Raw genomic sequence first — 23,264 nt, 5'->3', positions numbered from 1 at the left:
CAAATAGACTAGTGGGTTAAAATGGCTGCATGCAGGCGCAGGGGCCTGGGTTTCCATCCTTGGGCTTGCTGTGCTGGCCCCGCCCCAGGGGCACACTGAGACAGTGATTGAGACTGGGCGTGGTGGCCTGTGGCGGTTATCCCAGCTCTTGGGAGGCTGTAAACAGACGGATCACTAGTCTGATCTAATAGTGAGACCCTGAACATCCTGTAGACCCTTCCCTAAAATACAGAAACAAAAAAAATCTGATTTGGCATTGTACTGGTCTATGAAATTCTGAGTCCAGGAACTTCTTGCTTTGGATTACTTAACTTCCCAGTCATTTACAGAGATAGGCAGTTTTTCCAAGGGCCAGTTCCCCCAGTTTTACTTGGCTAGCTACTCCTCCTTTTTTATATCATAGATCCATGATAGTGAACCAAAAGCTTTCAGTAATCAAACATTTTCCTGCGCCACTATGGCCATAGATTCACCACTGGCCTAGATAACCTCAGCACTATGCATGTGCTGTCACCTCTGGTGGCTTAACACTCATTGATCAGTTTTAATTAAGTTGAGTAGGCTTAACTATTATCAAGACTAACAGAAGTACAGTATATTTGGGTTCTTAAGCCCCAGCTGAGATTTAGATATTCCTTCCTTCAGTTTTTATTTTTAGCAGTTAATGGAAGTCAGTGTATTGAAAGTCTAGTGGATACAAATGTTGCACCAAATTTGCCATTCAGAAATTGCAAGGAGTAGACTGGGTGTGTGGTGGTACTTGCCTGTAATCCCAGCATTTGGGAGTGTGAGGCAGGAAGATTGATGTGAGTTTGAGGATGATCTGGGTTACATAGTGAGTTCAAGGCCACCCTGAACTACATAATGAGACCTTATTTCAAAAAACAAAACAAAAGAATAAATTGCTGTAAGTCTTGAGACTTATGTGGCTATATCTCAGAATTCTAGGAATACTATTTCTCCTTATTGGGAATTTAATTTTTAATTAGATTTTCATTAATTCATAAAATCACATTGATGCGTAATATATTTGATGATTCAGACATATTAAGATTTACTTTTTTTCCCCATAATTTTATTGAGAAATAGCAATGAGACAATTTCAAACCAAATTGGTAGGACAGTTTCAATAATTAACACATTGCATACATTCTTCCTAGTGGTTAATTGCTATACAAGATGTGGACATGATATCCTGTTTACAAACACTATTAGAAAAAATCCTTCTATTCATTAACAGAATGTAACTATTCTAACGATTTTGAATACACAGATACAAAATGGACATTCATCTTTTCCCCTTTTTTTGTTAAGTTCCGCTATTTGAATGTTATAGGTGTGTTAACTCAGCAAAATATTCTAAAAGAGTTCAGTAATCCAACGTAGTATTGGGTCTTCCGCTTCACTGGCAGTGTCAGAAATTGTTGACCTGAGTTCCCTACAGCTCAACATTACACCATGGCTTTACTTCTTATACTTCGTTTTTATACTTTTCTGCTGGTTGGTTAAGACCAAGATAAAGCAAGACCTATGCAGCAAGAGTTGTAGCTTTTGGATCTGATAAGGTCAGTGAAATCCCCTCAGGATTTCTCCTGAGATCCTGTACCTCAGATTGTAGATCCTTTGTCAGTGTCAGCCATGTGGATGAGTCACGGCCATTGCTTGGCCAATGTGCTCTCTGTGAAAGCCTGAGAGAATGTTTTCTCTTCATGTGACTCTTTCCTCTTTGGTCCCATAATCTCCTTGATCAGAAAATTTGGGACACTACTGAGTTACATGACATTACAGTACAAGTTCTCATATGTCCTGAGTCCTAAGTGACCTTGGAAGACTAGGGCCAAAATGTTGGCTTGCCTTGTGGCCTTCCTTTTTCTCTAACTTTGGTCTGCAAACTTAGATTGTTAACCCTCCAGAAGAGAATCTTATTGTTATTACCATACAACCTAGGCTGTTAAGCTTAACCTAACTATCTGTCTGAATATTAAACATCTTAGGCATAACATGGAACAGGTATTTTTCATTAAGTGTTGATATGTTTAACTTTAAGTCCCTACAGAATATGATGAAAAAACATTTAAAAATTAGAATTCATTTTAAAAATAGCCATAAAGAATTATATAATTCTTATGTTTACATGTAAGTCCAAAAATCTAACCATATACAACCTTGAAGCAGGACAGTCCCACAACATCCCTTTTTTTGTCTCCTGACTTCATTCACCACCCCCTTCTTTTTGAACAATCATCTACCGGAGAGACAGCACAGCAGCAACTGACATGTCATGACAAGCAGCCCATATTCAGAAGATCAGAATGACAGGCACTCCAGGCATGAACCTACTATTACAAATTGCCATCTTCAGTGCAGTTGCTTAGTTCATAGGTGTCAGTATATATAGTTAGTCAGGGTGAGAATCTTTCCAATTAATTGCTTTATTCAAATAAGATTTACTTTTTAAAGACACCCATTGAAATTTAAAGCAAAATGTTCCCAATGTAGTGGTGGACATATTTAATCTCAGCACTCAGGAGGACAAGGGAGGAGTATCATTCTGATTTCAAGGCCAACCTGGGCTACACAATATTTCAGGCCAGGCTAGATTGCTTGTGAGGCCTTGTCACCCCAAAACCAAAGCAAAGCAAAATTTGTAACTGTTCTAAATCTTTATCTGCTCCACTCTCTATCAAGCAGAACAGGTAGTCAGTTTATTTTTTTACTGAACTTTGAAACAGTTTTCCAAAGAGAAATGAGTAAACCTCTAGTATGGTAGCTACTTGCAATATCCACATAGCAGTAGCAGCCTGATTCTGAACCTTTGACACATTGACAATGCTTTTGTCTTTTTTTTTTTTTTTCTTTATCAAGTAGCAACATTTTCAAGTTTGTAACCTTCATAAATTATTTTAACTTCTGAGACTTCATTCCCTTGCCTGAAAAAGGATAGTACCACCAATTTTATAGGGCTCTTGGTTAAGGTTAAGTGGGAGATATTTTCAGATATAGGATAACTATATAGGCCTTACAAGTTGAGTCTTTCAGGGTCTTTTAATTCTAAAACCTCCTGATTTAAAGAAGCAGCTTATTAAATCTTTGAGCAACTTTTTGCCTAATAAAGTTTCCAGTTGTATTTCTAATCGAATTAATGTAGGAGCAAATAATAGTTTGGGTAGAATGGTGAAAACAGTTCATAATCGTGATTATTTCCTCTGATGCATGATGTGATTTGTCTTTCCTTTTTTTGCCACAGAAACCATCTTGTAAATTCTGTGAAGAAACACATAACGGATAAGGAATAAGCAGTTGAAACTCCCCGTGGGCAGGGAGATAGCTCTGTGGTAGAGCACTTCTCTAGTGTGCAGTAGACCCTGTTTTTAATCCCTTGCTCTGCAAAACAAAAGATGAGAAAACAGCATTGAAATTTATCCTCTTTTGTTGTAGATATTCCTTTATAATCAAATAAGCCTAGTTTTTCTCTATGTAGAGCAAACTTTTAATTTAACATATTTTCTTGAAGGTAGTATGCATAGTAATAGTATATTGAAATGCAAATTAGAAACAACTATCCTACCAGATTTCAAGATGGTTTTGAGGCTGAAAAAAAAGAATTGCTATATATAGAATCATATGTAAAGGACAAAAAGTGGCTATTTAAATTCAAGATGTTATATTAAGAGTGCCTAGTTTGTGTTAATATGCAAGAGAATTCATTTACATGATGCTTCCCATCAATATTGCTATCACAATAAATCATATAAATATGAACAACAGCTAAATCATGCATAAACACATATTCTCACTTTTACAGTATGGAGACTTCTGATTAGATTAACAAATATTTTTTGGGATGTAAAATTTATACATCCATAATTCTTTAAGTCTAAATATTAAGATTTTCCAATACTACTTATGAAAATAAGCCCTAAAATTCCGAGTTAGCTCTGTTTCTTTCAAAAATATGATAAAGCATATATAGATAGGACTAAATTATCTCAACACTTAACTGTAATTATGTGGTAGAATAGTATGAGGTCACTCCTTGGATTTATTCCCATGAATATACTAACAAGTAAGTTTTCTTTCAGATTAGATTAGACCCAGGAAGCCCACTTGCTTTCTGAATAATAAATACAGTGTAAGAATATTTACTTAGCTAAGTGAACTGAGTTGAAGCAACAAGACAGGAAAAACTAATTAAAACTTCTAGATCTTTGATTTGGCTCTATTACTTAGCTCTGTTGCCTTGGGCAAATAATTTAATCTCTGGGCGTCAGTTTCTACATCTGTAAATAAGCTGATCTTTGAAGTTTTTCTTAGATACAGAGGCCTCTGATTAAACTTCTTTTCTTTTTTCTTTTTTTGACTTCAGTGGTCTCGAACTCAGGACTTTGCACTTGCCAGGCAGGCACCATGCTGCTAAGCTATATCACTAGCCCTCATATGTCCTTTATACTGACAAAATAGATGAAGAGTCTCAAACAGGGAGAAGAGAAAGGCAGACTAGAGTAAAAAGAAAAATAAGTCCAATGGGCAAGAGTCAAATCAGAGGATGCATAGTACTGTTCTAGAGAATTTTCACATACGTTAAAAATATGAAAATTTATACATAAAAGCTAGTTCTGTTCTTCATTCTCTTTTTTGATAATTATACTGTCTGGTTAAATAGCAGCTTCGTGGGATGATACAGCCATCTTTTAATCTGTGGTTTCAGTTACCTGTGGTCTAAAAATACTGAATGAGACATTTTAGAAATTTAGTTCATAAATTTGAAGTTATGTGCCATGCTGAGTGTGAATTCTTTTGCCGTCATGCTCTGTTCTGCCAGGGTAGAGACGTTACTTTTTCTAGCATGTCCATCCACATTGTACACGCTACCACCCATTGCTTGATTATTAGGTTGTCTTATTTCTGTAGTGTCATGCCTCTGTTTGGGTAAAACACAATAGTAGTGATGCTGATAATTCAAATATGCCAAACAGAAGCTGTAAAATACTTCATTTAAGAGAAAATGGGAAAGTTCGGAGCTGTTAAGCTCAGAAAGAAAAAACACCATCTTCTGAGATTGCTGAACTCATTAGTATGGTAAGATATTTTTTATGTGTGGGTGAGAGAAAAAGATTATATTCACATAACATTGAGTACAATTTTCAATCCCTGGTTCCGCAAAAAAAAAAAAAAAAAAAAAAAAAAAGAAAAAGAAAAACAAACAAACAAAAAAACCCCCCAAAAACATTTAGTACAACATAATTGTTTTATTTTGTTGTTGCTTTGTCTTGTATGTGCACACATGCATATAGAGGTAGCAAGTGCAAAAAATATACACATGTTAGGAAAAGAAAAGCTTATATAAATATTTTAATACTAAGTTTACTGAGACAACATGGGATTATTACATGTTCATTTGACCTTTACAATTGTAAGAGATGCTTAAAGTAGTGACTGTTACCTTCCAGACATTTATTTATTTACTTATTATTTTTTAAATATTTATTTATTTATTTATTTATTTTTGGTCTTTTTGAGACAGTCTCACTATGCATGCAGTGCAGGCTGGCCTTGAGCTCACTTTGTAGCCCAGGTTCTTGAACTTGGATTGAGCCTTGTGCCTCAGCCTCCTGAGTTTTGGGATTATAGATGTGCCAAGCTTGATTCCAGACATTTATTAGCAGGCCAAACTGCTGCTTGGGTAACCTCGGTCACACATGCATTTTTAATTTTTACCCAAAGGGCCAGCAATGCAGTATATACTTTTTGTGTACTCTATGTCTCTGTCTGTCTGTCTGTCTCTCTCTCTCTGTCTCTCTCTTTCTCTCTGTCTCTCTCTGTGTATGAGAGCATATATAGGGTTTGATACTATGCATTGTTTCAGGCATCTACTGGGGCTTTTGCATTGTATTACTTGAATAAAGGAGATTGCTGTACTGTGTTGCTAATTTATGTTATGGCAAAGGAACCAGTGGCAGGAGATGTTTGGTTGAAGGGTGATAGGTAGCAAGGACAATGTAAAAGTAGATGACTGGAACATCTAAATAAGGGCTGAAGAGTACAACATAAAAAACTGGATTTATAGTAGTTAATCCTAAACTGTAGTCCTGGATTTCCCCATGACTCCTCAAGAATCACAGTAGAGCTGAATAGTAGGATAATATAGAACAGAAAGGAAAGTCAGTACAAACAACTGCAAAATGAGAGTCAAGTGGGAAGATGAATGGATTATCAGTGTAGATGCGGTGGGATTTTTGGAAGTTACAGAATCAGATAAAGATGTAGACAATACAGGAGTTTCATACAGCAGATATGTTCTGATAACAGGTAAATTTATTTTGGGCCTAATTAATTGCAGAGTTTACAAGGATTCCGTGTAAAACAGTTTGTAATTGTAGCCCTGTGTGGTGGTGCAGTAATTGTAGCACAAAGACAGGAGGGTTGATACACGTTCAAGTCCAGCCTGGACTACCTAGTGAGTGCAAGCCCAGCCTGTATTACACAGCAAGACCCTGCCTTAAAAACCCCAACAGAAATACATTAGTAAAGCATTGGGAATGGGCATGTAGCTCAGTGCAGAGCCCCTGGTTTCAGTATTCATTACCAAAAAGGAACTATCAAGTTTGGTTTATCCACAAACCCTATCAACTTGTTTTTTATACTTAATTATAAACAATAAACTAGATTTTTATTTATTTATTTATTTATTTATTTATTTTTTTTTTTGGTGTGTGTGTGTCTAAAAAGATGGTTAATGGGGCTGGGAGATGGCTCAGTGGAATAAGTGCTTCCCTGGCAAGTGCAAGGACTTGAGTTCAATCCCTGGTTCTGCAAAAAAAGAAAAAAAAGATGGTTACTGTTTTAAGAGTTGTTACATTGAACATGGAACGGCATTTGCTAACAGAATGAAGAGATCATATTGTACATCCCAGGAGGTTTTTATCACTAGTTTGTAGTCATTTTTAGTAGAATTGCAGAACATACAGGATTTTTATATCCTTTGTATTATAACCATTTGATTAGTAAGGATAGAGTTTAGAAAACAATCTATTCTGGGAGAGTTACTTCTGTTGGTAATGAGATGAGAAGTATGGGCTATTTTTCTGTTTTATCGGGGCTGATTTGAAAATTAGTATTGAAAAATTCTGTATTCTTCTTCTTATTTATATAGTTCTTCCTTCTTGGTTGCTTTTGTCTAGCTTTTTATCCTACCTGTTCTTTAGGATTGAGTTGAAAATTTATTTCTTCAGAACTAGCATTACACTGAGTGGTAAAAGAATGAGTTTCTCCATTAAAAACAGGAATAAGACAAGGATACCCACTTTTCTCACTTTTATTTGATATAATGTTGGGAGTTACACCGCAGTTTTGGCCAAGAAAACAAAAACAAAAACAGGCATTCTTTGAACACTAAGAAGTAAAATTATTTGTTACACATATCATATTCTTGTATGTAGGAAACCTTAAATGTTTCCTAAAGAACTTTTACAGTAAGTAAACTCAGCATTCTTGGAGAGTAAAAATAAACCAAACAAACAACAACAAACCCAGTGCACAAAAATCAGTTGCATTTCTGTACATGAACAAAGAATGATCTACAAGGAAAAGTAAGAAAACAGTATGCTTAAAAATAGAATAAAAATATTTTGGATGAAGATTAACAAAAGTCAAATACTTACACACTGAAAGACAGCTGGGGTAAGTTAAAGACACAACTAAATTTGAAGACATTCATGTTTATGGGTTAGAAGACTTAAGAGGTTAATTATATCCAAAGTGATTTACAGATTCAGGGTAATTGCTAGCAGAATCTCATTGATATTTTTTGCAGAAATAGGAAATCCATCCAGAAATTATAGGGAGGTTCCTGAGGAAACAAACAAATCTTATAAAACAAAGAATAAAATTGGGGATTTTACACTTTCTCATTTCAAAACTTGAGTGTGGTGTTGGCCCAAAGACAGAAATATAGAGTACCCAGAGTAAACAAACCCTTGTATATATGATGCAGTGATTTTTGACAAGTGTGCCAAGACCATTCAGTGTAAGAAAAGGATAGTCTATTTAGCAATGAAAATTTTCAGTTGGGAAAATTGGATTTCTTCGTGGGAAAGATTGAAATTAGACTTTTACCTTAAAATTGAATGCAGGAATTTATTCAAAATGAATAGTGAGTGAATACATAAAAGCTAAAAAAAAACCCCAGAACTTCAAAATCTTAGTTTATTTAAAAATGGACAGATTACCTAACCTGTAGGCACATGAAAATATGTTCATTATCACTATATTATTATTAGGGACATGCAACTCAGAAATACCTTGAAGTATCACCTAATATGGTTATTAGAAAAACAACAGAAAATACAAAGTGTTGTCAAGGATGTGGTACAAATGGAACCCTTGTTCACTGTCATTGTTGCAGCTGCTGTGAAAAACTCTAGAAACATCTTTTGCAATTCCTAAAATAATTAAGCATAGAATTATGTGAGTCCTACATTCTCACTTTAAAATAGGGTCTTAAACAGATGTATACACACGTTCCCAGACATAGCAGCATTAATCATAATAGCTAGATAGTGGGAGCCTCCTGAGAACAAGTTTGTTGAATTACTGTATAGGAGTAGGGGCGGGAATGGTGTTTTGCAGTTACTGCTAATGACAGTGGTGATGGCCATGGGAGTGAGTTGCTGAGGAAGAATGAAAGTAAAGGTTTTAGAAAATTCAAAGTGTTAAAAAAATTGTGGTAGGGATCATTTAGATAAATTTTGAAGTCATTATGAGTTTAACTTAAAATTTAGTTAAAATATTAAATTAAAAAATAGCAGGTTAATTTCCCACATAGTCAGTCTGTCTTTTAAGAAATTGAGAAAACCAAAGAAATCGATTACATTGATTTTCTAGAAGCGCTGTATGATACTCTTCAGCATACTTACTTTAGGAGTAGGTGTTGTTGGTTGACCCTGAATTAGAATTGGTTTCTTAGCTTCTTGAGATTTTACAAAAAGAAAATTCTGTAGTCCATTTGAGTTAAAAAAAGGGAGAAAAAGTCAGTTGTGTTAGATCTTTGAACATGTTTTTTGGCAGTAGTTTGGTATTCAGAAGGGCTGGAGAAACTGGCAGAAAATCAGAGCCATAGAGCAAGCTGAAACTAGGACAGCAAAGTCCTTATTCTGCCTTTTAGTGAGGAAAGTCTTCTTTAAATGTTTGGTGTCTCTTGGTGCTTTACGAGAAGTACTTTATTGGAACTTCATTTGGATGCAGGGCTGTAGCAATGTAATTAGAAGAATTGAATATTAGTGACTTTCTAAAAAACGTGTAACATTTTCAGATACATAGTTGTTCAAAATTTACAGTAGAGATATTATATAAGTAAAACAAGATTGTTGTCATATTTATTACCTAAATCACTAGAGCAACATACCATTCATTTGAGTATGTTGCATATTGTGGTCATTAAAGTTGGTGCTGATGCCACCTTGAATTTAGAATGTCTTCCATATATTCCCAAGTAAAAAAAGATAAAATAACTTTTAAGTAGTTTTCAAAATTAAAAAGGACTACTTGGGGCTGGGGATATAGTTCATTAGTAGAGTGCTTGTTCCCCCATGAGTTTGAAGTCATGACTTTGTGCTTGCCAGTCTGGCATTGTGCCTCTGAACTATATCCCTGGCCCATCTTTTCTGTTTTAACAGTTGATGTATAGAAGTACTTTTTCCTTTTAGTTTGATGTTTTTCCCTTTCTCCATTCCATGGCTGACAATGTAGTGACCTTATTTGACTTACACAGACTTGAATGTATGGTTTACTTTTATAATGTCATTTAAAATGCTGCTAATTTTTAAAATTGGCTGTTACTTGGGACAAATTATAAAAGCCTTAACCTTAGTTATATATACTTAATTTAATTATGCTTTTGTAGCATTCTCTACTTACATAGCCAGTGATAGTCTTGAATATTTTCAATTAACAATTAATAGTTGCTTCCATATGAACAGTTTCTGTCAATGAAAAGTAAATTTAAAACCTTAAAAGGAATTGTACCCAAAGAGGCTTATAGCTTTGTAACTTAATCTTTAATAACTGAAAAGTGAAATTTAGCAGCATTTTCTAAAATTCTGATTATTTGAAGATTTAAAAAAAGGTAAGCAACTTAGTCTAACACACTTTTTGGAATATTAATACATAAATACAATATAGGCCCAGGTTTATCTAGTGGAATTATAGCATGAATAACTTTTGAGTATTGGAGAAAATACCAATAATATTTAATTTTTAAAAATGTACCTGACGTTGTAGGTATCAGATATCCTTCTAAATCATCAGAAATCCTTCAGATGCTTTAATTCTGTTGGAATCACGAAAGAACATAATTAGATGAAAAAGACTGTAAATTTGGGGTAATATATTCTTAGTTTAATTCTGGAGGTAATAAACAAATAGAAAATTATAATTTGTATATGGGGACTTCAAAAAGGAGCACACCAGATGATCCCCTAAGGTAAAAAGAAAGCCTAGAACCTTTGTTTATATATTATTAGGAAAAATGAAACAAGGCACTTTTAAAATTATATTTAAAATAGAAATTGACACTGATGTTTTAGATTGTTCTTTGAAGAAATCATGGATTGAATATAATACATAATATAATGTGATTAGAGGCAAACAATGAGAAATGGCCAGATTTATGGTTGTCAACTTAATATGCTCAAGGGAGATTTTTAAACTTATTTTTATTTATTTATTTATTTATTTATTTTTGTATTTTAGTACAGGGTCTAAAGGGGCTCACTATACAGATCAGACTCATAATGATCCTCCTGTTTTCAACTTCCCAACCACTACTGAGATTACAGGTGCGCACCACAATGCCTGGTCTGAATCGGCCAGCACAGCACACTGGGGATTGAACTCAGGTCCCTGCATCTGCCTAGGCAGGTGCTTTAGTCTACTGAGCTATCTGGTCAGCCCCCCAAGAGAGATTTTTTGTTTTTATTTTGGAGACAAGGTCTCACTAGGTAGTCAGGCTGGCCTTGAACTCCTTAGGTAGTGCAGGCTGGCCTGAAACGTTTGGTGATTTTTCTGCCTGCACCCTTCTCCTGAGTGCTGGGGTTACAAGTGTGTGTCATCACACCTGGCTAAATCTTTCTTGCTTCTTTTTTACAAATTACAATGGCTGTGTTATTGTATGGACCAGAAGGTGACCCTTCCTCCTGAAATTATTTGGATTATTTGAAATATGGTCACTGATCTGTTGGTGTTAATAATAAAGCCTACTGTGTTTGTGCCTTGTGATACTAAAAGTAATATGATTCTTATTATCTCACAGTCACAATTAGCAAAAAGTTTGAAAAGTATCCAGACCTATGGCCTCTGCAATTTTTTGTTTTTATTTATTTATTTTAATTTTTTTTTTTTTTTTTTTTAGTACAGGGTCTACAGGGTTTCACTACACAGGTCGGACTCGTAGTGATCCTCCTGTTTTCACCCTCTCAGGCTCTGGGATTATAGGTGTGCACTACCACGCCTAGTCTCAGCGTGTCCTGGGGGTGGGCTAGCAACAGCATGCCAGGGATCAAACCCTGGTCCCTGCATCTGCCTAAGCAGGTGCTTTAATCTACTGAGCTATCTGGCCAGCCCTAATTTTTTATTTTTATAGTCATGTGCTAACCAGTCAAGGTGATCCCAACTTTTGCTAAATTTTAATAATAAATGTTTGCAAGTCCTTCTTAAAAGTTGTGATGAAATACAGATTATATAAAATGTATCTTTTTTTTTTTTTTTTTTTCTCTGAATGCCCTCAGGGGTGGTTTGGCTGGCTGGAGTGTTGTGGGGATGGAACTACAGCAACCTGAGGCTGACAGCTTTGTGGAAGCAGCCACTTAAACAACTGAGCTAAGGCCAGGCCCCCAAAATGTATCATTTTAAATGTATAGTCAGATTACATTCACATTGATTTGCCATCACCACTACCATCTATCTTGTACTACTTTGTCTTTCCAAATTGAAACTGTGTACCATGAAACAGGTCCTTAGTCTCTCCTCCTTTCAGCCCCATAACCACCACTGTACTTTCTGTCTGTATGAATTTAACTTTGTTAGGTACCTCACATAAGTAGAATCATACAGTATTTAGCCTTTTGTGACAGCTTATTTTATTTAGTATAATATCCTCAAGGTTTATTTGTAGTTTGTTTTTTCTTTTTGTTTTCGTAGCATGTATCAGAATTTCATTCCTCTTTAAAGCAGAGTAATTTTATTGTATGTATAAACCACATTTTGTTTAACCATTCTCCTGATGTTGGATAAGTGTTGCTTTTGCCTTTTGGCTGTCTGTGAATCATGCTACTGTGAACACAAGTATTTGGAAGGTTCTTGAAATTTCAGACTGAATGCTGAAGATATCACTTAAGACCAGCTCCAGGGACAAGTTTCTGCAGCTGTACAGCAGCACCACGAGATAGCAGTTGGGAAAATGTCTGCTGACCCTATAGCTGAGATTATTTTTATAATGCACATTTGAGGGAGGAAAGTATAAGTTGTTTATGTTGAACAAGTACAAGCTATAGATAAGAGAGGCTAGATAAAATAAGCAGAAAGCTTCCAGATAGGAGGATAGTCCAAATGGTGAAGAAGTGGTTGCTTCTTGTTTGGTTAGCAGGTACCTGCTAACTTATTATTGCTAAAAGGAAAAAAAAAATGTTCCTTTTGATACCATACATTATTTTTCTACACTAACCAGTTCTCCAGTTCTCTGGCCACAGCCTACATATCCTACAGTTTATTTCAATTATGTGTGTCACTATCTGACTTAATACAGACCACATAGGTTTAAGTGCTCCGTTTCACAAGGCTGCTACCACTTCAGATGCCAGTCCTGGGCCTCTGGTACTTGTGAATGATTTGGCTACAAATCTAGGTTTTCTAAAACTTCCTCCTCAGATTCAGTAATTTTCTATAGTGGCTCATGGAACTCAGGGAAATTTACTGTCATTGGATTATTACAAAGGATATTATAGATGTTGTAAAGGAGCAGCCACATGAAGAAGTATGTAACATGCGGTTCAGAGCAACAGGACCCCTGGTCCTTGTGGAGTTAGGTGCACCATTACTAGCTGGCAGCATAAGATCTGCTCTACACAGGGAATAACATAAGGCTCACAGCAAACAGATCAGTAAAGGCATGTCAGCAAATTGGATGGAAAAGGAAAATATTGGCAACTACATTATTAATATCACAGAAAATAGTAAAAGGATGTGAGACAAAATTCATTATGGTGATATGGTGAGTAGAGCATTCTTCCTTAAGAGTGTGTGAATTCTCAAGTTTTCTCCTAATTTCTCTAATTTCCTCCATGAACAGTTCTGTATCATCTCCATCTCTACTCATCCCATCCCATCATCAGTCTGTTTGTTAAGCATGGCCCATTGAAAATTAGGGCAAATTGGTGAGCCTGTTCCTGCCTGTTATTTTCTCAGGCTATTGCTCCTGCTGCTTCTCAAAGTGTGCATGGCATGCTGTAGTTGTTTGATTTCCTGGGCCTTATCCATGTGGGTGTTTCCTATGCTATCTCCTCCCATTTCTTGCCACTAAGTGTCAAATGGTGACACTAGAGCCTTTCTTCACTTTCCCTGAGGGCAGTGCCAGTGCATTGCACACAATACAGGAGCTGGTAGCCAGGCTCAAGTGACAGCTATACTCTTAGATTTCTTTTAATGAACTGGTTCATGTGATTGTGGAGGCTTCAACTGATTGGATGAGGCCCACCCACATCTTTGAAGGATTCTCTAGTCAAAGTAAACCTACTTAAATGTTAACTTCATCTTAAAAGAAATTTTTTTCCCCCCACAAGCTGGTGGTGGTCATGCTTGCCTGTAGTCCTAGCACTTTGGGAAACTGAGGCATGTGCATTGAAAGTTTGAACCCAGCTTAAATAACTTAGCTACTTAGCCAGATCCTGTCTCGGGGAAAAAATAAGGCCAAGGATGTAGGTCAGTGCAGAGGCACTGGGTTCAAGCTGTGTTGATAAACACAAACAAAAACTACAACAAAAACTTCCACAGAAATACCTGGGCACTGTGGCTCAGCCAAATGGACATGTAATAAAATCAGCCATCATAGTTTTGTTATGGGTGTTAAACCCATTTGTTAACCACATAAAGTGCAATATTTTCTGGTTTATAAAAACAACAAACAGATTTCAGTGAAAGTTATTATATAAGCTTTTGCATATTGGTGAATGGGGCTGAAGAATGAATTCTAAAAGTGAATTTATAGAATGTGATTAACAATGAATTTTTTTCATCGAGACCATTTTTTTAATGAGATATCTTGTTTCTTCAATTGTGATGACCAATAGAAACTAAACATCACAGTTTACAACCCAGATCTGTAGACTACATTGGCATTGTGTCAAAAGATAAAATTATAACAAACTTATTTTATACAATATATCTAATTAGCCTTTACATGATTTGTGAGTCAAGGCAGCCTCTATGTATAAAATAGAATGAGAGTGCCCTCTGGGCAATACCAGAACAGTGGCTTTATAAGGTGGGAAGAAGGAAACAAAGTACTGATTGGTTAATTAACATCACGTTACTTTAGTTTACTGTTTTATACAGGTGAAGGCAGAGGAGACTTTGTTACACCAACTCAGTTCAGTAAGAATCTCTAGTTTCAGGAAAAACTTGTTTGTTTTTGGATCTATCTGCTTCCTTAAAATTTTGGTTTGATTATGTAACATTTACTGGGAGTCACTCCATTTTGCTTTTTTTATCTGGTCAGTTGGAGCTTAGTGCCAAGTCACCTCCCTCAATTTTACTTAACAAATTATGCCAGATTTTAGAAATTAAGAAAAAAAATACTTGATTCATCATGCCCATTAGCAATATTGTTACAACAGGGAGTGGTGGCACTAACCTATATCCCAAGCACTCTGGGAGGCTGAGGCAGGAAGATTGTAAGGTTGATCTCAGCTGGGGCAACTTCATGTACCCTGTCTCAAAAAACAAAACAGCTAGGAATGTAGCTCGTGAAAATACTCAGTTCAAATCTTAACCCAAGCTGATCATGGTGGTACATTCCTATAATCAACCTCAGCGCTCTGGAGGTTGAGGAGGAGGAGGATCACAGGTTCTAGGCTGGCCAGGGCTACAGAGCAAGTTATGGGCTGACCTGGACTACATAGCAAGACCTTATTTTAAAAAAGCAGAAAGAAAGAACTTGTAGCTGTAAAGTTTTTACTTACTATATAAGTAAAGAACAAAAACCTCAAGCCATTAAAATTACATTTTATTTAATTTCTCTTTTAAATTTCTGTTTTTGTGGATTTCAAAATTATATAATTTCATAGCCCTGTCATTTAAATTATAATTAATATACATATAATAGAGGTATTCAGATTTTTTTGAAAGAGCTTATAATTTAAAAAACTGTAATTTTTCTAGAATATAAAAAAGCATATATAAAATTAGATGAAAAAGATAATAGGAACAAAAAGTCTTCCAAATAGTTTGGAAAAATGAAGGAATATTGTTTCAGCTTCATTGTTCTTTTCAGAATTATTTTTTTGAGAGCTTTTCATTTTATAGAGAATTCTACTTTATAATAGCATATTGTGCAGCCAAAGTTTATTGACTAATATGTTTTCTTGCTGTATTCAAGTATACTTTTGAAGCTGATAATCAGAAAATTACTTGGAAGAGAGTAGTAATACCAAACCATGATAAACTGTGGAATTATATTTGCTATTAAGATAGAATTGGCTTTATGGAAGGTTTTATGTACATGGATTTGATTACAGAAACTAATAACATATTCTCTAAATAATGAAAAAAGATGGAATTGGATTTTAGTAATATACTTTTAATATGATTTAGAATAGAAAAAGAGATACAATGGAAAGGAGATTTTTTTTTCATGTGTAAAGACCAATATTACTAAACCATAGGTGATTTAAAAATAACTTGGAAATACAGAAAGGGATGATGCTTCAACATTGTTAGACTTTTATTGATATGTGATTAGTCAGTTTGGACTAATTTCCTGAAGGGAAATGGTAATTTCTCTGGCATTAGGTAGAAGGAACTATTTTTGAGGATTTTTGTTTGTTTGTTTGTTTGTTTGTTTGTTTTAATTGTGAGAGGTTCTTGCTGTATAGTTTGGGCTGGCCTTGAATTCACTATGTAGCTCAGGCTGCCCTCAAACTTGTGGTGATCCTCCTGCCTCAACTTCCTGAGGCTGGGATTATAGGTATGTGCCACCAACGCCTGACCTTTTTTTTTTTTTGGTCGGTCTGTCTGTCTGTCTATCTATCTATCTATCTATCATTTGGTACAGGGTCTCACTACGTAGCTTAGACTCATAGTAATCCTCCTGTCTCAGCCTTCAACAGTGCTGGCATTACAGATGTGCTCTACCATGTCCGGTTGTGTGGCTGGCACATCACACCTGGTTCCGGGGCTGGCGTGGCATGTGGTAGTGGGGATTGAACCTGGGTCCTTGACCTTGCCAGGTTTGCTGAGCTATCTTCCCCAGCCCTACTTGGCCTATTTTTGAGGATTTTAAGTCTTGCATGACCGAGGTGGTAGAGGCTCTATTGTATATTAATATTGTGCTTAGTGCATTGTAGAACACTTTTTTTTTGTGGCTGGCTCATGTGGTGCCAGGGATCGAACCACAGTCCCTGCCCTGCGCTTGCCTAAGCTTGCCTAAGCAGGCACTTTACTGAGCTGTCTCACCAGCCCCTTGTAGAACACTTTTAATAACATCATCACAGTCCTTCGAGGTGAGTGATGGGACTCTCACTCTAAGATAGAAAAAACTTTGATTAACTTGCTCAGTGTTGAACTCTGTAAATGACAGATCTCAGAATTTGAATACAGGCGTATTTGATTTTGTTCAGCTAACCAATTCTTCATTGGTTGCCTGCAGTGATATCAAGCCTCGTATTTAGGGATTGGGAGTTCAGAGGTAAATAATATATTTTTTGTCTCTTGATGGCAGCAGGATAAGATAGTACAGAGTACTATAATTTTAGAGTGCCTTTGGGACCTAGAAAAAGACTATTCATCTCAGTTTGAGAGTTTGGGATCAGTTTTTGAGGAGTACTCTGTCCAAACTGAATATCAAAAGAAGAATAAGAGTGAGTTAAAAAAAAAAAAAAATGACCAGGTTAGAGTGTTGAAGCTAGGGAGCCCTGCGGGTAAGGGCATTCAGCCATAAAGTAGCATAATGTTAGCTTAGGAACCCATTTGTTGGTCTTGAAAGGTAAGGTGGTTGGGGAAGAGCTTTTTCATTTTATACTTTATTGCTTCTCTGTACAGTTATCAGATGCTGGTTACAATATTTGTGGTTAAAACTTCAGCCTTTTTCAATGCCTTTTTACTTCCCTTTTCTAGGATCAGTTCGACAGTTTAGACAAGCATACACAATGGGGAATTGACTTCTTGGAAAGATACGCCAAATTTGTTAAAGAGAGAATAGAAATTGAACAGAACTATGCAAAGCAATTGAGGTAAGTTATTTTTCAGTTCATAGGAATTATATTTAAGCAGTTTAATATTAAATATGGTATTCCGTAAGCTAAATTATAAATTTTTCATCTGACTTAGATTGAAAATTGTAACTGGTTTGTTTTAATGATTGATTTAATCAATCAAGTACTAATCTATGACTAGTACTACAGAGAGTGTTTGCTAGCTAGACAGCAAGTAGCTTTCCTTGCAGAAAGACATTTTAAAGATAAGAGAATTAGGGAACAAAATGCCAAGTAAAAAATAGTACTTGGGTATGACTCTTGTATACAATTCTATGTCCCTATTGTTTACCAGTCTCTACAAATTGTTAAACATTTCTCAAGTGTTTATAATTTTTCAGCACTTCTAAGATTTGAAAATTAAATGTGTTCTAAAGTAAAACTGGGGCTGGTGAGATGGCTCAGTGGTCTAAAGCACCTACCTAGAACAAGCTAAGCTAAAGCACAGAGACCGCGGTTCAATTCCCCAGCACCCATGCCAGCCAGCCCCGCCCCCTGGTGGGCTGAGCTGGACACACACACACACACACACACACACACACACAAAAAAATAAAATTTTAAAAAATAAATAAAAATATTTTAAAAAAATAAAGTAAAACTGATAAAATTAATCTTAGATTTTATTCAAATAGAAAAATCATTAGATTTTACTTGACAAGTAGTTTTGCTGGAGCTTAATGAAATTATTGCTTGAAGTTTTAAGACAAGAAAATAGAGTTCTGGCTTTAGGGACAAAGATTCCAGTGTAAACAGGTACCCATGACTACCAAGTCCAGGCATTCTTTTGGTAACAGGAATCAAACTCAGGATTTTGCCCTTGCCAGGCAGGCACTATGCTACTAAACCTTATCCCCAGCCTATCCAGGCATGTTTTTATTCAGGGAGAAATTAGCTCCATTTGTTGGCTCTATTTTCCTTTGTTTCATTTATACTCAGTACCATCCTCTCTACTGCTTTGACTCTATATTTCTTGACTTTGTACCTCTATATGCTGAAGAATGGTAATCTTGTTACAGCTTCAGGTAGGAGAAGGAGAGTAGAGGAGGTGGAAGAAAGTTCAAGCTTGTCTATCTTGTTCCAGAAAGCCTAGCAAAGATCTCCGTTATTCATACTTTAAACAGTTTACTGAGATCGTGATAGTGGATAACTCATAGTTAATGGCGAAGAATAACTCCAAATAAATTTAAAATAGTAACTTTACAGAGGTATTTTGAGAGTCATATATGCGCAGTGTAGTTATTCTTGCAACCAGTTTACTGGATGTAGGTAAAGCAAATATAATGAATACATTACTTATAATTTTTTTGATGCTGTCATACTGTTTGTATTTACTGTGACATTATGCCAATATCACAATCTTTTTTTATAAGGTAATTTTCATATGAAATAAAGGTCTGAATAGGGAACCTATTAGTAATAATAGTAATAGTATTTCATCTGTCTAAAAATTACTGTCTGGGAATTTTATCCCTTGAGAATCTAAAAGTATAAAGGACCTTTGAGAGATTAAAATGGCACTTACAAAGTTTACTTGCATGTTGTCAATAAAATATTGCTCTCATGTATTTTTAATTTAATTTTGATTTTAACAAGTAAGATTTTCTACTTTTAGGTTTCTGATAGAAGTGAGCAGAAGATGTGCTATTGACAGTGCAGTGATGGCAGTTAGTGTGGAGAAAATAAGGAAAAACCTTAACAATTTTAAAAACAGATGAAATTTGTTGTAGAAGTGAATAATGCTCACTACTTCTGTGGCTCTAAGGGTATAAATCATTTTATTATAACAGTAAACATAAATATTGGTAAGGATAAGTCTGATCCTCAAAAATATTTTGAAGAAGGCAGGACATATGAATGTCTCTCAAAAAAATGTATATGTGCCTTTAATTTAGCATTTTCATTGCTGATCTGTCCTGATGAAAAGCATGTGCACAAAGAGATATGCACCACATTTAATTGAAGAGTGGAACAATTTCCTATTAAAAGTACCTGTTAAAAGAATGATAAAAAATATTGTATAAGTAGTTTGAAAAACAGGTATACTACAGTATTTAAAAGGCTATTCAGTCCATCACAATAAAAAGAAAGCTGCAGAACTAGATGTACAGTAATATCTCTATTGCTTTGAAATTATATATACAATTCTGTATAAAATTTGTATGTATTCTGAGGTAATCTTAAAAGCATACACCCAATTAGTAATTTCCCTTGGCAGAATAGAAGAGGGGAGGTAAGAGAAGGAATTTTTACTTCATGCCGTTTTGAATTATTGAAGTATTTTTTAATAATTTTGCATGTTTTTATAATTTAAAACACTGGTTCTTAAGCAAAAATGATGATATACTTCAAAAGAGAATCCTATTGCAAATTTTGAATTCATAATTATATGAATTGTTAAAGCTAAAGCTTTAACAATCTGGAATATTTAACTATCCAGGAAAACTCAGGCCTCTTGTTTCTTGTTGGTTATAATTTTGCTAGAGTAATAGGACTCATTGAATCAAACAGCAGACTTGTTTTTCTCTGTCCTGAGATAATATCCGTTAGTTTTCTCTTACAAAAAAGGATATTGAACCTCACTTCACTGAAGTTAGGGTGGCTAATAATTTCATAATTAATTTTTCATTAATTATGAAAAGTTAACTATAGCGAGAAAGTAGATTCTATTGTATATAGATGCTATAGATCAGTGAGCTGTTGTTTTAGCACATGTAAGGAATTTGGTACCTTTCCATCCTAATAATGGCTCTCAGTAGCTGTGGTTCTCGGCCAGGTTAGGTTAGGATTATTGGACCTTGTTGATATATTTGAACAAGGAAGAGTTGGGAGGAAACATGTTTAATTTAACACTGCCAGTCCCTCTCTTCCCTCTACATTGAGATTTCCTACATTTGGAAGAAGTCCTAGTAAATGATTGGATTGTCAGCTGCTGTTTATAATATGTTTTGTTTGAAGGGAAGCGATTTGCCTTGTTTACTTCCCTTTCTTTAATAGGTAAAATTCCTTTGATTCTCCCTATTTTTTCTACTGCAGAAGTTCATTTCATACATATGAAAAATATGCTGCCTAGTGTAGTGTTTCTCTCCTACACAATAGTTATATTTAGGATGTTAATCAAATATTTACATTTTAAATGTATTGTAAGACTAAAGTTTTTCAATATAAGTTCTTGGTATTGCTCAGATTATTTTGGTTTTTTGGTCTCAGATTGTTTATTCTTTGGTTCTTATATTTTGATGGATTTGCTTTAACTTCAGGCTGTTGGTTTTGATATTTTTTGGAATCTATATAAGATGGGAATAACTAGAAAACAACATATCTGATTATGTTTGGAGGCATAGTTTATAGGCAGTTGATGCTATCGAATTGATTGATTCTAAATGATGATTTTAGATTCCTTGGTTCTGTTTTTGTTTGTAACCACATAAACTGAAGTAATTTTTTTCTTGTGGCGCTGTGAATTGAACATAGGGCCTTTTTGGATGGTTGGCAGTGACTGCCACAAAGTATTCATAAGTTTGGGGTTCTTTTGTTCAGTCTAGGATAGAAATCAGGAGAAGACAAACTACAGTAGTTAGTTTGTTTTAAAATATAACCAGCTCATTTTGGTTTTCCAGCTTACCCAAGGGTTGTTTTGCTAAATTTGAGACAAAAATCATGAGGAGGCAAGTGGTATGTCCAAATGAGGCTTTATCAGGTATTATTCTTGAGCACAAGGGGAGGCAGTGCATAAAGTTAGGGTGTCTAGACTGTTCCCTGGGGATGCAAGGATTACAGTTTATATTCATCAAAAAGTTCAAAGACAAAAAAAAAAAAAGATGGGCAGGCTTAATGTGGTTTTTGTACATGCCTTGCTACTTCTTTGCTTTTGACACGGGGGCTCACACTTGAGACAGTGATCTGTGCATGTGGTTTGGGTTTGCCTGAGCTATAGAGGTACTCACTGCTGCTACCCTAGGCAAGTCATATAATTTATTGGACAAGTTCAGGCCTGCTGTACATGCCAGGGTGGTAGGAAAGTTTGAGGAAGGAGTCATCAGCTCTTGAATCTTGGCATTGGTGGAAGTAAATGTTTTGAAGGCAGCTTATAGTCAGGAAACCCTGGAGGAGGAAATCCAACTCCTTTTTGCTCTGTATTTTTATTTTCCTCCCAAGACATTTTATCCTCCTTAAACATAAGAGGTCATGGATGAATGTCTGGGACATTGACTCTGTGGTTTTCCAGAGGGGTAAAAAATCTCACAGACTGCTGTGATGACCTGATGGACCCATTTTCTCTTCTCAAAGATATAGGTTGGAAGTTTTGCATAAAGATTACTTTGGCTTGAAACTGTTACAGTCTGGAAGACAAACCTTACGAAATGCTTAAAAAGTATAAGATGCAAGATTGACAATAGAAATATCAGGTAATGGATTGAAGAAAGGAATAAAACAAGATAGGAATGATAGTGCAAACCTAACTGTATTCCAAATGAAGGCAGCCGTAGGATTGCCTTGCTCAAAAGTATATGTAACGTTGATAGTAGCGTCTGCTCCTGTTTTGATTCAGATAAAACAGGAGATATTGGTAACTACATAGATTTCTTCCTATTCTGATAGATATCAAACATGGTCATGAAGACCACAGTGGCAGGAAAGTATAAGGACTTAGATCAGTAGCATCTTCTCCAAATTCTGGGCTAGAGGACAGATTTCTGGGCAGAGATTCCTTAGAATGACCTCATGGTATTTGACCTATGGGATCAGCAACGCAACAAACAGTCCTGTTCCTGAATTATCCTGGTGTTCTTCAGTCTTGTCATAGAAAAGAGCCTTAGAAATAACATTTACAAGTAGTCACATTCTATTTTCAAGGCATCTATGCTGTTTCCTAGCAATAGTGTATTGTCCTGAAAATGAGAGTTGTCTGTGTAGGAATAACTTAATGCTTGGGAGTGAGTGGAGAAAAGGGAATTGGGTCTCTCTTCTTAGAGGAAAAAGTTTGATCAATGATGGCAAATGAGCAGTTCCTCTGGAGGCACCTAAACTCAGTTGGGAGTTTTGTCTTTTTTTCATAGTGGGGTGGGGGCGATAACTAGGGATTGATCCCAGCACCTTTGTACTGAACTACATTCTCAGCCTTTAAAAAAAACCTTTTTTTTGGTGACAAGGTCTCACAGTGTTGCCCAAGGTGATTTTGAACTTTTTTCCTACTTCAGCTTCTCACACCTGGGATTTCGGGGACATTCCACTATGCCATTCTTAAACCTTTAATTAGAGAGTTTTCCTGATTTAATGAGTTGCCACACAGTGGAGATAGAGGTCTTATCTTAGTCATGTGTCTATAGATCCTTTGATTATCCTGTCAGGTCATGGGGGCAGGCAGATAAACATCCATTTAGCAGCTTTCTTCTGCCCTTTTCCTCTCAGATGGTGTTCTTTGAGCTTTTTTCTCTGTTCAACTGCCCTTACAGATTCCTCCAAAAAGGTTCAAGCTTGTATTCTACAAATCCTCTCAGCTATTACCTAATTCTAGATACTTTTCTAACATTTCAAATTATCTAGAACAAATAACCTAAAACTCTTATGTGTCTCGTTTCCTAATCTCCTAAAATGTGAATTTGTTGACGATTCATCTAAACCAGATTTAGTGGGGAGTCTCCCTAGTTTTTGACATTTTATTACTAATTTCCATATTAAAAGTCTTCTGTTATATTTAAAAACACACTGATTTCTATGCTTGTTTGATACCTTTCTTATCTGTT

At 35.6% G+C, this 23,264-nt stretch overlaps 1 protein-coding gene across 3 annotated transcripts in view; it reads left to right on the top strand.

Annotated features, from left to right (window-relative positions):
* Fnbp1l (formin binding protein 1 like) overlaps nucleotides 1-23,264 on the top strand; it is a 139,394-nt gene that overhangs the window by 64,406 nt on the left and 51,724 nt on the right. For all 3 annotated transcript variants that reach the window (XM_023720270.1, XM_023720269.1, XM_023720271.1), the window contains exon 2: nucleotides 17,383-17,498. In XM_023720270.1, the coding sequence (XP_023576038.1) occupies nucleotides 17,383-17,498 (116 nt within the window). The remainder of the gene's footprint in view (nucleotides 1-17,382; nucleotides 17,499-23,264) is intronic.

This window comes from Octodon degus, unplaced genomic scaffold, assembly GCF_000260255.1.
Source record: "Octodon degus isolate 3935 unplaced genomic scaffold, OctDeg1.0 scaffold00074, whole genome shotgun sequence".
Taxonomy (NCBI): Eukaryota; Metazoa; Chordata; class Mammalia; order Rodentia; family Octodontidae; genus Octodon; species Octodon degus.
Note: the sequence above shows the minus strand (reverse complement) of the source record. Positions and strands in the feature narration are given on the sequence as shown.